Below are 15,930 nucleotides of genomic sequence, written 5' to 3'. Positions count from 1 at the left end.
TTATTTAAGTTCAGTGGTTGTGAATAATTTATTTGTGCTGAATTTAAACAACAAATTAAGTTGAACATTGCTAAATTTAATAACTTTGATTAAATTCAACACATATAAATTGTTTGCAACAATTATGCAGATACCATTTTTTCATGTGATCACTCCAGTTTACACTTTTTCCGTCTTTTTATATTTTGTACTTTTCTCTCACCGACCGCTGCTAACATGATGCACGTTTCCTGTTATAGAAATTTCTGATTGGCTGTTTGTTGCCAAGCATCCAGCAACAAGTAAACACTGCTTTGTTTGACACTGACCAAACTTAGCATCTCAATGCTAACAGCACCCCGTTTGTGCAGAGCAGGGTTTCAAAAGCCTGGGTAAAATGCGACGCTAACACCACTTTTAAATTACAGGCGTGAAACGTGTCTTTATACACATGGTTAAAAGCAGTGTTTTAAACCATGATAAACTGGAGTTAACAACAATGTGGAAAAACCTAATATGTATGTCTTAAAGCAGTGCTTCCCAACAGGGGGGTCAGGTCATATTTAAAAAAATTAGCAGTGGACAGTTAGGAGAACGATCGTGTTGTCTTAGATCATTTCATCTCCTGGCTGACCAAAAAACGGACAAATTTGTAATTCGTCCTTCACAAAAAAAGTCTCACTGATTCACCTTCAGCAGCTAATAGTAATGACGCAAGCATATTTGACCCAGGTCAGGTTAGGAAGCTCCAAACATTTTGGGTCACAGCGCTAGCAATACTGGAAACACGAAATGCAGGAAATACCAAGAGAGTTACCTGAACTATGGTTTTATTCCATTTTCTCCAAGCAAAGAGTCTGTTGCCGTTTTCTGTTGCTAACGAATAGATGAGGCCATCCAAATTAAAAGACATTTACAGACGACTCATCCTCAATTCCGCAGGGTGTACCCATTACAAATGGCCTACTGATGATTTGCTTTTATATTTTACATTAGGCTATTATTTGTGCATAAACATATCTAGACATAGTAATAAATATTCTGTTTGTTTAAAAACTAACTTTTTTTTGTCATACCTACTGCAAACTTATATGAGCGATAATATCATTAAATGTGGATGGGGGCCTTACAATATTTTCCGTTGGAAAAGGGGGTCCCAAGCAAAAAAACGTTGGGAGCCTCTGTCTTAAAGGGGTCATGAAGGCGGCCGTGTTGGATAGTGGCTTTTATTTTGCAGCTTCCAAAAGCGCAAAAATCTATCATAAAACTAACTTATAGCCAACAGGCTTATGAATTTTAAATTACAAACTCCAGTCACAGACTTCTGGCTGCAACTGAATGCATGTTATGTGTGTAATGCATGTATACACTACCGGTCAAAAGTTTGGGGTCAGTTTTTTTTTTTATTATTATTATTTATTTTATTAAATCATTTAAATAAAATTATTCTGTTCATCAAGACGACATTTATTAAATGTAAAAATGTTAAATTGTTAAATATTTATTTATTAAATGTTTATTTATTACTTATTGTATGTGGTTTCAAATAAAATTATTACTCCAGTCATTATTGCTCTTATTACTATTACAACAACAACAACAATAATAATAATAATATAAGAGTGACTTCTGAAGGATCACTTTGTAATGAAGCTTGTAATGAAGCTGAAAATTCATCTTTAAAATCACTGGAATAAATCATTAAATTAAATGACAAACTTTTGAACTTTTGAAAGCGCATATGTAGCATAATCTCTGAAAATATACATCTCTCATGGGAATCACCACACAGTTTGTTTTCTACAGAAGACGTCCACAAACAACAAAAGTAATTGGCTTGGCGTAACAGTATAACGTTATAGTATATTACTCTAACAATACAAATCGTACATGTGTCTATCCTTCTCAGATTATGCGTCAGTTGCGATAATGTTGACGGATGCCAGTGATTGAAGTTTATTATTTCAAAATAACAAATATTTCTGTCACAAAAACACATCTATCCCTTGCAGCATATGGGTTAGTTTGACTGGTTTTGGATTTCTGTGCGTTTGGAAGCTTCAAAATAAAAGCCACTATCCAACACCCTCATACAGCATAGAAGAGCCAGGATAAAAATTCAACATTTCTGTGAGTAAATTATGCAGTGGTAAATTATGGAGTCATTTTTATATTTGGGGAACTTTTCCTATAATGCCGACTAAAAAAATCCGACTCAACATTACTATTCATTATAGAATGTGACTGTCGGGATTAGTCTGATGTGCTTTAGATCAAGCACTCTTGACTAGCAGAGCAGTGAAATCTTATTGGATTTTTTTAAAGGTCTCATGAAGTACTTTTAAATGTGCATTATTTTATTTGATGTTTGACGTAGATCTTAGTAAAAAATGAAGAGAGGGTGGGACATAAATAGCTCCTCCCCTTTAAAAAACAGCCAACCGCGTTTTGTTGTTAGCACAGCTCTGCCAATGGGAGTGGTTGAACTCAAGCACATCAAATGAAAAGTGTTTGAATGGGGCGGGGCATGTCAGATACTAGAGAGCATTTGATTGGTCATAATTTGATTTAAAAAAAAATCATTGATCTATTTGGGTGGAAATGAACTGCAAAAACTGCAAGCTTTAGATGCTTATATCGGGTTCATATTTTGTAAATGCAAGTTATGGATAATGTTAGCTTATAGATATCTTTAAAACTAACAGACTGATTCTAACATCAAAAAACTATTTTTTAATTTAACAAGATGTTTAAAAGAAGAGGGGCTACTTGATATGCCCCTCCTTCATGCCACAGCTGTAATGATATCACACAAATCTGTGCATTTCAAAGCATTTTAGTGGACTTTTAACAGCAGCATCTCTGAGGCTCGTTCTGACAGTTCTGATCTCTCTCCTCAGCTGAAAGAACCAATGAGGTCATCGTAGGATCTGACCAGCTCATGGAAATCTAGAACCCTGCTGGAGATCCAGAACAGGCCTGAAGACGAACACAACCTGCCTCCTCCTACTGCAACACCTTCCATTCTTTTATGTGTCCAAATAAAAATGGATTTATTTATCTCAAGACTTCTGTTGTTATTGTTTTTTTTTTCCTCTCTACCTCTTTGATAAGTGCAGTCTCTTACAAAAAGCATCTCTAGTATGTTTACCATTTAAAATATGTGCAAATGAATGCAAATATTGAAGCTATTTTTAAAACATTTTTAATATCTTTGTAATATTTAGCAATATTTATTTATATAAATTTTTTTTATTTTGAAAATGGTTATTAAATTGCATTTGTTAACACGTTAATACTGTTGTTAATATTATAACTATTATAAATAGTATGTTATATCATACTTATAAAGATAATAATAAATACAATTAATAATAATACTTATTATTAACCAAGTACTGGGAAACATCCATACAGTCATTCACACACATACAATATGGCCAATTTAGTTAATTCACCTGTAGCGCATGTTTTTGCACTGTGGGGAAAACTAGAGCACCTGGTGGAAACCCACACCAACTAGGGGAGAACATGCAAATCCACACTTAAATGCCAACTGGCCCAGCCGGGACTCGAGCGAGCTACGTTCTTGCTGTGTGGCAACAGTGCTAACCACTGAGCCACCGTGTCACCATAAAACTTATAATAATAATAATAATATAATTCATATTAATATAAAAATTATTAGTGGGCGACGCAGTGGCGTAGAAGGTAGTGCTGTTGCCTCACAGCAAGAAGTTTCCCAGAGATGGGTTGCGGCTGGAAGGGCATCCGCTGCGTAAAAAACGTGCTGGATAAGTTGGCGGTTCATTCTGCTGTGGCAACCCCAGATTAATAAAGGGACTAAGCCGAAAAGAAAATAAATGATAACAATTATTACTGTGATTACTATAACTACTATTTATAAAACTTACTTTTTATTATAATTAAAATGCTACTAACAATGTCCAATATTGATATTAATATTATAAACTGCAACTTTAATATTATTTTATTATTAATATGATTAACAATACAATATTAATAATATTAAAATAGAATTTATATTAATAAATAACTTAATTTTATAATTAAATTTCATAGTATTGTTAATATTAACCATTTATAATATTGACATGAATATTATAAATTACAACTTTAATGTTGTGACTGTTAATGTGATTATCAATATTAATAGTTTATTTATGAATGTGATGAACCAAAGCTAGACCCAAACTGTTTTATTTCTCAAATGTAGAAACATACTAATATAGAGAGCGCTCACACAACTACTAAACCCATCATGGTGACACACAACACCAAAGTAATGAAATAAACATTAATTATCAGCATTAGATGCTGATAAACATGAATCACTAATGCACATCACCGAGAAATTTAATGGTTGAGAAACAACCATAGAAATACCAACAACAAAAAACTTGCATATGCAGAGAATTCTGGAAAGGTATATTGTTGTCAGTGTTGGCTGTAGTTAGTTACAAAGTTACTGTAATTAAGTTACTTTTTCTACTGAAAAAGTGAAGGGATTACTTTTTACTCTAAGTAATGTGATTACAGTTGTGTATAATGAACGCCTTAAATACAGTAAATAAATTCAACAATTCTGTATAATCAATACAGAGGATTTTTTTCTGATATATATATATATATATATATATATATATATATATATATATATATAATTTAAAAACTGTATTTTGCATTTCCCCCATTCCTTTAATTACTCTCTGATCTGGCTCTGTGCATGTTAGAATGTATGTCCATGTACTGAAACAAGGCTCTCCATGAGTTAATGTCCACAACAGAAAGATTCAGTTATCAATTGGTTATGCCTTGTAATGTAGGCTAAAAATTTGAAAAATTGTGTTGCGTTTCTCTGTATATTTCTCATTGTGCAAGTAAAAAGTAAAAGTAAAAACATCTTTTTCCTGCTGTCTCTGTTTTTTTACAGTATGCAGTGTTATTTGATTATATATTTTCAGATTATGTAACTGAAAACTACTGTTAGGTACATGAAAATTTTGAAAAGCACTTTTTTGTTTTTAGGTTTATTTTTAGCCAGTATTATCTGTGCTATATTGTATTCATTTAAAATTGTATTTTGCTTGCTTTCTTTTATTTTTATTTGACAGTGCTTTTTTACTGAACATATCATATCCCAAACCGTAACGAAACGGTGACCTAAAACCGAAAACCAAACGTAACCCCTGAAAAGTCTGTTTTGGGTATATGCAGAGCTATGCTGCGTCCCAAATTCACATGCTCATTCATTTATTCATTCTCTTTTCAGCTTAGTCCCTTTATTAATCTGGGGTCGCCACAGCGGAATGAACCGCCAACTTATCCAGCATATGTTTTACGCAGTGGATGCCCTTCCATCTGCAACCCATCACTGGGAAACATCCATACACACTCATTCACTATGGACAATTTAGCTTACCCAATTCACCTATACCACATGTCTTTTGGTCTTGTGAGGGAAACCCACGTGAACACAGGGAGAACATGCAAACTCCACAAAGAAATGCAAACTGACTCAGCTGAGTTGAACCAGCGACCTTTTTACTGTGAGGCGATCGTGCTACCTTCTGCGCCACCCCCAATTTGCATATATCCATCCTAAATAGTATTTGAAAATAGAATTAGTATGTCCCAAATAGCATGCCAATGGTTCCCGGATGGTTTACTATTTCCGGTAAAGTAAACCGCTGATATTGCCCACAGTTGCGCATTGGACGTAAATTTGATTAGAACTACAAACGTCGGTGAAAAGTGTAAACAAACTACAAACATGATGGACGCGCAACCGTAAAGTTAATTAATATCTAGCCAACTGGAAAACATTATATTACAATATATTTTGTCTGCAACAACAATACTGAACTTCTAAAAACGTGTTTGGACATTAACTTCCGAATGTAAAATTGTCCAAAGACCTGAGGAGATTTCTCAGCATGAAAGACTCACGAATGGCAGATTATCCTGCTGCTGCTTCTCCAATAAGGTAGGAAAATAAATATGAAAGAAATGTGGATGATGTGTGGATGATTGACAGGGCTCATAAGAGCAACACAACGATCCGTTAACGAGAAAGTAGGATGTCCCAAAGCTTGCATACTCTTCTGTTACACACTCAAAAGTATATATATTTTCCTTCACAAAAAAATACACTGAAAAAATGGCCATGATTTCAACGGTAAAAAACTGTAAAAATGCTACAGGACAGATCCATAACCTGGTTAACAGTATGTTTCCTTAATATACATGGCAAATAACCATAAATTGAGTTTCGCACATCACTTTTTATGCTTTTTGTTGACATTACTATGGATCTTTTTAGTTGTTTCCTCATCAGTTATTAAAGATTGATGTTACATCTAATGTTGATAAACAATGTTTATTTCATGGCTTAAATTTTATGCGTGTTACCATACTGGTGTTTATTAGCTGTGTGAATGACACTGAGCACCTTCTAGACACTGATTCACTTTTTTACTTGAAGGAAAAGTTGTTTGTGATGACCATTGTTTTATTATGTAACCTCCTCATCACCGCCTGCATATGGCTGTGTTAATGTGTCTAACTGTGTAACAAAAGATGTCTAGTTGTTGGTAATTCAAAATACAGACATATTACATCTATAAATGAATGAAATATAATAGTTTACTGTAATTAAAATATAATCAGTTAAATAGACTTCAGCATTCATTTAGTTGTTCACTGTAAAACAAGATGAAAAGCCTTTCACATGCGCGCCGTTAGGATTAGCACGGTAAAATAAATTTTCTGATTTTAAAGACATGATGCGGAAAAGTTGAATTTAATGCAGTGCTTCTTGTACATTCCGAGACCCACTTTATACCGGATATCAATCAGGCAGTGAGGATCGTTGATTTTTAAAGACAAACTTTTAACATGCCGATTTTTGTAAAGGCACAGTTCACCAGAAGTGCTTGACCCAAGTTACTGAAAATTAAAAGTCCCTCTGCATATACCCTATTGTTGCACTCCTACAAGATATAGTGTCACACTATGGACCCTTTTCACATTTCCGAGATTATCAGTAGCGGAAGTCATCATAGTTGGGTAAACTTAAAAGTGCAATGCATTGGAGAGTACAACAGTTTTATTTATTTTTTTACAATCCTATTTGCTGAAATAATAAAAGAATAACTCCACGAAGGTGTTATCAAGACTTTCAAAAAAAAAAGAAAATAAATGTGTGAGACTGATAATGGCAACCAGAAGAGAGTATAACGTCAAATTTACTGTCCTGCCTATCAAATTCCTTGCACAAACGGTAATTAGATTTATTTTAATACATTTTTTATTTTTTAAAGACATAATACGTATAAATGTTCAATTTTTTTTTTTTTTTAAATCTAAATACTGAAAACTTTCAAGCATTTAAGATGCTGATGACCATTAAAAGTGTCTTATGAACAGGGTCCATTGTAATTCTCCATTAGCATTCTCTTATACGCATAAACTCTATCAGCTGCATTGAAACTGATTTGCTAACCCCTTTTTTTCTTTGGGTTGCAGGTGTTGATCTGTGTGGGTATCTGTGTCTTGCTTGTTTGTCCAGTGAATATATTCTATCCCATCATCCCTCTGCGTGACCACCGTGACTGCGCTTGCATGCTCTGCTGCTGAAAGGAACAGATAACCACAATGGAGAGAAGTTTATTTGTACACAAAACCACTGAAAGAAATGGACCACCCAGTCAGACGGCGGCTACTAACAGTCTTTCTTTTTCCCTCTCCCATACATGCAGTCCTTCACACCAAAAAAAAAAATGCCTAAAAGGAGCACTTCCTAAAGATTTTCCTCTTCACCGTCAATGATTTATAGCATTCCAGCATCTCTTAAATTACAGGTCCGGCTTCAGTGGTGATGATGGATTCAGAGCCTGAGGAAGATGCGCTCATTCTGGCTGATTTATAGCTTTTCGACTGATTGTTTTCAGGGCCAAGTCGAGGCGTTTAGTGTCACCGGTGGAATGATTGGACGTTTGGTGTCTTCTAGAGCAGGGCTTTGCTTTTGGGGCATATTAAAATATTTAATGTCTCTTTTTTGTTTGCTCTTTAAATCCATAAAATAGTAATACAAGTATTTATGAGGCTGTCAGCGTTCTGTTCGTCCTCCCTTCTCTCTTTATTAGACTTTTGGCAGATTTGATCTGACTGGGATCTGCGGTGGTTGTGGAGATTCTTTTATTCCTAATGGATCAGTAATGTTTTTGAAGATAGATTGTTCCCTGGAGTAACATAATGTTTGTGAGATTGTTTGGTGCTGTGATGTGCTGCACATGTTTTAGTGTTGTTAATTGTCATCGTTTATTCAGTTTCCTGTCATTTCAAATCCACAAGACTTTTGTTGACCTTTATAACACAAATGAAGATATTTTTTTTATCAATTCTGAGAGATTTTGTGTGTGTTCTTTGATTGAAGGTCTCTTTATCCAAAACTCTGATGCTTCAAAATATTCACAAAGAGATGAAAATCATATCTTCTGAAGAGTCACAGTTTAATTTAGGTTTAATTTAGGTTAAATGTGGTGCACATTAGGGTTGCAATCGTTTCAGCATTGATATCGCAATGTGCACATCTTGAATAGTCACATCGCAGGATCTGCAATGTTGATTTGTAATTATAATTACCTAAAAATCACAGTTCGGTAAACATGATTTGTGGAGTCACTGTGAATTTAACCATAGTCTATTGGTGTGAAAGAATTTTACCATGATGTGTTTTTAAGACCTGAAACTGTAAGATTTAAACCATTTGGGAACCAAAAATTATAAAGTTTGCCACTTTAACAAATATTAATGGGCTACATGTACAGATAGTGTTTTTCCGCCAATGATAAACTTCCAGTGAAAACTGACTATTTTCAATTTTATAAGGCTCCTTTTACAGCATCAATGTTGTAATGTGATTGCAATACATTCAGTTGAATAGACTCAAGCATTTATTGAGTTGTTCAAGCATAAAACAAGATGAAAGACTTTGTTACTGCTAGTGCCGTCAGGATCAGAAAAGAGCAGAAACTTCATTGAAAATACAGAGGTAAAATAAACTAATATTTTAAAGAAATGGCGGGGGAAAGTGGGATTTAATGCAGTGCTTTTAGTTCAGTCTGAGACCCACTTTATATCGTATATCAATCAGGCTGTGAAAATCACAGATTTTTTAAGAAATCAGGTCTTAAATGTGGCAGTTTTACAATGGAAAGGCAGTTCAACGGAGGTGCTGAGGCTGGCTGGCTGAAATTAAAAGTCTGTGTGCATATACCCCATTGTCTTTATTTATCAAATAAAGACCATACAGTGCTATTTTAGACTCAATCGTTGAATTTCTGTACCTCAATATTGTTAGATTCCATCAAAAACCAGAAAGCACTGCTTATTTTGTTTTAATCTTTGTTCTGATGTTTTCATTTATTTAATTTTTTGGGATATTTTTTCCAGATGTACTCCACTACAAAATCATCCCAATCATGGTAAAATGATGACTTCTTTTAAAACAGTTATTTAAGTCATTGTGAAATTATATTCGTATCGCAGTATATATCGCTGAAACAAAAAATTTATCAATGTCAGTTTTTTCCAGTATTGTGCAGCCTAAGTGCACATATATTTATCAATGAAAATTACCTGGAGCTCAGCCATACCTGTTAAACAGACAAGAACATTTCTCATTGGTTATTACAAAGGCTAAAATGTGCTGTGTGACATGCAAAAATTAGCCTCATTCGTTCTGTTTAATCAAGCAATTTTGCAAATTTGCAAACCAAATTTGGTTGCTGTTAACCTTGTTAGTTGATATTTTTGTGTGAATGTAAAACTAGAAATTATTCTCTTTTCAGGCGACGCAGTGGCGCAGTAGGTAGTGCTGTCGCCTCACTGTAAGAAGGTCGCTGGTTAGAGCCTCGGCTGGGACAGTTGGCGTTTCTGTGTGGAGTTTGCATGTTCCCCCTGTGTTTGTGTGGGTTTCCTCCAGGTGCTCCGGTTTCCCCCACAGTCCAAAGACATGAGGTACAGGTGAATTGGGTAGGCTAAATTGTCCGTAGTGTATGCGTGTAAATGAGTGTGTGTGGATGTTTCCCAGAGATGGGTTTCGACTGGAAGGGCATTCGCTGCGTAAAACAAATGCTGGATAAGTTGGCGGTTCATTCCGCTGTGGCGACCCCAGATTAATAAAGGGACTAAGCTGACAAGAATAAGAATGAATGAATGATTCTCTTTTCCATTATTTCTTAACATTGGTGTATAATCTTTTTTTTATTACACATAGATCCACAGAGACCAAAAAGTTTAAAGAAAAAAACATAATATACAAAATATATTTTAATATTTTTAGACTGTTGACGGTGACGCAGTGGTTAGCACTGTCCCCTCACAGCAAGAAAGTTTGAATCCCGGCTGGGTCAGTTGGCATTTCTGTGTGGAGTTTGCATGTTCTCCCCGTGTTCATGTGAGTTTCCTATAGGTGCTCCAGTTTCCCCCAAAGTCTAAACACATGCGGTAGAGGTGAATTGAATAACCTAAATTGTCTGTAATGTATGTGTGTGAATGAGTGGGTTTCCCAATACTGGGTATCAGCTGAAAGGCCATCCACTGCGTAAAACATGCTGGAATAGTAGGCGGTTCTTTCTGCGGTGGCAACCTCCGAAATAGAGACTAATGCGAATGAATGACTGAGTATTTTAAGACTTTCACTGACATTGATTTCTTTACAGCCATCTGTCCTATTGATGACTACCAAAATGTATTAATTTTAAGCACTTTAGGCTTTAAATTACCATTTAATTCTATAATGCCATTGATGTTTTGATGATAAACAAAGCATTGCTTTCAGTGTACTAGCATCCTTAATTTGAAAAATTATTTTGATGCATTATCATTTTTGGTACAGTGTGACATTAATAATTAAAAAAGCCACCATTGACAGAAAATTCCTCAGCGGCTTAGCGGCTAAGTGGTTAGCACGATCACCTCACAGCAAGAAGGTCGCTGGTTCGACTAACGGCTGGGCCAGGAGGGTATTTCTGTGTGGATTTTGCATGTTATTGTAGGGTTCCTCCTGGTGTTCCAGTTTCCCCCACAGTCCAAAGACATGCCCTATAGGTGAACAGAATAAACTAAATTGCTTGTAGTTTGTGAATGAGTGTTTCCCAACACTGAGAGTTGTACTCAGTGCTGGGTTGTGTCTGCAAGCGCATCCAATGTATAAAAAAATTGGCAGACTGAATGGTGGTTCATAACACTGTGGTAACTGCTGATAAACAGGGAATAAGGTAAAGGAAAGTGAGTGAGTGTGCAATTCTGAACCAAATAAGCACAATTATTTTGTCAAAATGTATACTTTTTCAAAGTGTAGGTTTCATTAGTTATGTTAGTGTATTTAATAACTAAATATGAACAATACTTTTACAGCATTTATTAATCATAGTTCATTTACTAATGCCTTATTATAATCCAAATTCATGCTTGTCAACATTAGTTAATGCATCGTGACTTAACATGAACTAACAATGAACTACTGTATTTTCATGAAGTAACATTAACATAAACCAATACTTAAAATAATTACTGTATTGTTCATTGTTTGTTCATGTTTAGTAAATGCATTAAATAATATTAACGAATACAACCTTATTGTAAGGTGTTACCAATTTAATTTTAAAATCTGAGATCAATGACTTACCCTTCCCTCCTTACAAATCTACTTGTTGTTGACAGAAGGAGATAGTATGAAGCTTGTTGGATACTGGTAGACACTGGCATACATTTGAAGGCAATGGCTACCAGTTTTCAACATTCTTAAAAATTATTTTTATTGTGCTTAAAAGGAAAAAATAAATGCAAAAATGTTTGAAATCACTTGAAGATAAGTAAATTGTGAATAAATATTCAATTAAGGGTGAAATTATTTTTACATCTCTTCCTAAATCTTTGGATGCGCCAGACTTTTGGATAAACAGACAAGCTCAAAAATCTCTCAGATTTGATAAGATTAGGAAGACTTTAACGACAAATGATGCTAATATTTTCGGGCTGAACTAATTCTTTAAGTAGTATTAAAATCCATGCCCTGCATCTCCTTTCAATGGCTGTCATCTCCTAATAGGAAACATGTGTCGTCCATTTAGTCAGTGTGATAACTAATCAGATGTGCTGGCCTTTGGCCTCTCGCTGCAGTGTCCGGTCTCGGACCAGCAGACCTGGCTCAGGAGATGTTTTTCAAAGGTTTGTATATTTAGACAAAGCCTCCCGGAGCTGGAGTCCCCATGGCTGTGTTGGTTTGGAGCTGTGTTCAGTGTCATTCCCCACCCTTTGGGCCAAATGTGACAGATGCTTGTGTTTTCCTGGGCCTGGGATCAGATGTCAGCTGACAGATCATATATCAGGCCCACCTCGCTGTCTCCGTGAAGATTCCAGCCCGCTTTTCTGGGCCTGCTCATATAAGATGTGCCAAAGTGACTCAATCACGCCATGAGGATTCAACAGGTAATCTCAAGAACCAAGAGTTTATGTACATGCATTATGATTATTGACCCACTTAAGAGATTCATTTATCAATTGGCTACAGGACTAACAACAATTGTCCAATCATGTGTTTAATTAACCTAGTTAACCCTTTAAATGACATTTTAAGCTGAATATTACTATGTTGCAAAATACTAGTAAATTTTATGTCCTGTCGTCTTGGCAAAGACAAAATAAATTAGTTATTAAAAAATGTGGGGTTGTCATAATAAAACATTTGATTAATTATGGAAAATCCTAACATTGCATTGATTTTTTTTATCACATTTTAACCCAACTGTTGTTTTTTTTCCATATTTGTTGTACATTTTTTGTTGCAAACAAATAAAACATTAGGTCACACCTTATTTTAATGGTCCGTTTGTTGAATTTAAGTTACATTGCATCTACATGCCAACTAATCCTCATTAGATTATAAGTAGACTGTTGGGTTAGGGTTAGTGTAAGCTGACATATACTTGCAAAGTTACTTATAGTCAGTTAAATGTCTGTTTAGCAGCAGTATCAACAGATATTAAGCAGACAGTCTACTAATACTCAAATGGACCATCAAAATAAAGTGTTACCAAACATTATTGAGAATTCCACGATCTTAATTAAAAAAATCTGGTTGAGAAATGTGTCAAATCTAGTAAATAGTAGAAGGATACTGACAAAGTATAAAAATGACATTTAATCAATATTAATACTAATCTCTTTTAATATGTCATCAAGCAATTCGTGATCGAAATATGCCTGTAAACTTTGTCCATATGAAAAAAAATGGTTACACTGAATAACATTTAGTGGGTGTCTTCTGCAAGGTGAAACCTTTCAGAACATGAAATACATTAAAGTTTTCATTCGAGCCATTTAAATACAAGCTCATCTGTAAATGAAGACGCCGATGTGAACGGTTTTGTGGGTAAATGGGTGTGAGTAGTAATACAGTAAAGGCTGTAACCCAGAGCTACTTGTGTGTTATCGTAAATCACAGAGACGTGGATATAAATACGTCATTTTTTACGTCCAGCGCTCTTCAGCAGGACAGTGTAGCCAGTATCCCTGAACCCCGAGAGCGGGTGACCCGACTGACCACACGGCAGGGCCGGTGGAGGGACTGTATGAATGCGTGTGTGTGGCACTGTGGGGAGGAGGAGGTGCAGAGATGCTGGCCTGAAGGCCTTAAGCATGCTGGAGGCGCTGAGAGCCTCGCCGGCCACCCAAGTGGCAGAAAACCTGCATGTTTTCTGCTGACCCCTACACATTAACAGAACACTTCCTCAATTTGTCTTCTGTGTTCTTGAGGCACAAACGAAATTTCCTCTCATTTTCGCCTCCTTTTAAGACACTGCATCCCCCACAAGCCTCCTCACGCCCACCTTCAGTGCACACACACTTAACAATTAGTACTTTCTTACTGCTGAACAAAGACAGTATGGATGCTGTGTGGCCTGTAAAGGCCAATAACCTCTATGACATGTGAGGGACTGCGCGCTCTTTGAAATCAACATACTGGCTGCTTTACAATGCTCCACGGGACGCTTGCTAAATAATGTCCAAGCTTGTTTATCTCGCTTGACCCTGGCGATGTTACACCCCTGTGACTGGTGGCTCTGTTCCTTCTGGGAACAAAAAAAAGGCAAAGACTGATCAGCAGATTCTCACTCAAAAACAACTGAAGCTAAATCAGATTTGGAGTGGTGAGCAGATTGCGTCATGCACCTGTAAGGAGGGAGGGCTTGGATGTGCACAATATTTTTTGCATTGAATGATGATTTTATAAGTGAAATGAAATACATATATAGGGCAGAATTAAACAAGTAGAGAGGGAGACACGTAAGAAAACAAAGAGGTTTGATTCCATCTTGCCACCTGCTAGTTTTGTCCCAACAATACCCCTGTTAAAGGGCCACAAACAAAGACGGCTGAAAAAAGTTTTTTAAGCAAGCCATTCATTACGATGACAAAGGCCAAAGAAATACATTATCATAATTAATCTTATCTGTGGCTGTGGGTGGCGGGTCTTTTCCTTTTGAGACTGACGGACCCTCACAATGCCAACATGTACACATCAGTGTGTCACAAAGCACTTTGGGGGCTAAGAATATTTTAAGCTTTGTAAACATTCGCCAAACAAGTCCTGAATGTTAGCTGGAGGCTAGTGTCTCCCCATGCCTTTATCCACATCAAAACACTCAGCCACTGCCAATCTGAATACAAACTTTGACTTTCTTTCTTAGGGATGTTTCCAGAGCACAATGCTGCAGATTTATTGTGTCTAGTTGTGTGAAAAATGACACATTGCTGACTTCATATTTATGGCAATGGGAAAATGATTATTGTTTTAATTAATTGATTATAATATTATCGCTTTTCAAATATGAGTCGCATAAATACAATGCCTAAATTTGAGTGAAACTATTAATATTGAATTCAATATTTGTTTACAAAAAAAATCCATGTGGATTGCTAGAGATGATGCCAACAAAAACGAATAATACACAAAATCACTTCACTGAACATGTATTATTATTACATGTAAATAATATTTCTTTTGGAAGGACACTATATACTGCATAACTGCAGGTTAAGTATGTTTACATACTGCCAACCCTATATACTTTTCAGATTTTGAGTGCAATGTAATGATGTGCAACTTTGGTGAAGCTGCTTTGAAATGATAATTATTGTGAAAAGCGCTATATAAATAAACTTGAATTAAATAGTTATTACTACTTTTATTTTTTAAATAATTTGGTATATCTGTGTATGAATATGCATATTATGTATTTTTGTATACACAAATGTATATATTTATGTGTGTATATATGTATATATACATAGATTATGACTTTTAAACTGAGTGTATATGTGTATTAAATACGTCCATCAACTCAAATTGAACCTACTTGACTAGTAGTTTCAAAGCCATTTGTTCATGGTGCCGATGCCTTCGTAAGATAAATAAATTCCGTCCTAAAGCTTTTTGGGGAAAATAAACACGTCTTGGTGTGCTGAGCCTCTCAGCTGTCGTTTGATATCCATGCTTCGTCTTTTGGAGCTTACCTTTACACAAGCAGGGACGGGCTGTGGCCGTTTATGTTTAGGGGCTGTGTGATGGCAGATTTCTGGACAGCGCATGGTCATCTCCCCAGTTTATTTATCCAAGGCCTCTAGACCTCGGTCCGGACCTCCCTCAGTTTGTTAGGCTTAAAGGGGCCCCCTACCGCATGGAGCAATTCCTCAGATTCCACATTAGCTCCCATTCCCAGCTGCCCTTACCCTCATCAAATTAAACAATTTCGAGAAATGTGCTCAGCGCTGCCACAGTATACACGCAGGCGTATCCTTGTGCTTTTCCTTAGTGTCAATGGTGCTATATGCTAAGACATTTGAATTTGAACTAATATT

At 35.8% G+C, this 15,930-nt stretch overlaps 1 protein-coding gene across 3 annotated transcripts in view; it reads left to right on the top strand.

The window, feature by feature from the left end:
- The window catches only part of eif2b3 (eukaryotic translation initiation factor 2B, subunit 3 gamma), an 84,518-nt gene extending 81,473 nt beyond the window's left edge, over positions 1–3,045 (top strand). For all 3 annotated transcript variants that reach the window (XM_056477887.1, XM_056477879.1, XM_056477895.1), the window contains one exon: positions 2,880–3,045. In XM_056477887.1, the coding sequence (XP_056333862.1) occupies positions 2,880–2,932 (53 nt within the window). In that variant the 3' untranslated portion in view covers positions 2,933–3,045. The remainder of the gene's footprint in view (positions 1–2,879) is intronic.
- The last annotated feature ends 12,885 nt before the right edge of the window (positions 3,046–15,930 follow it).

The sequence above is a fragment of the Danio aesculapii genome, chromosome 2 (assembly GCF_903798145.1).
Source record: "Danio aesculapii chromosome 2, fDanAes4.1, whole genome shotgun sequence".
NCBI lineage: Eukaryota > Metazoa > Chordata > Actinopteri > Cypriniformes > Danionidae > Danio > Danio aesculapii.
This window is presented reverse-complemented; position numbering and strand designations above follow the sequence as displayed.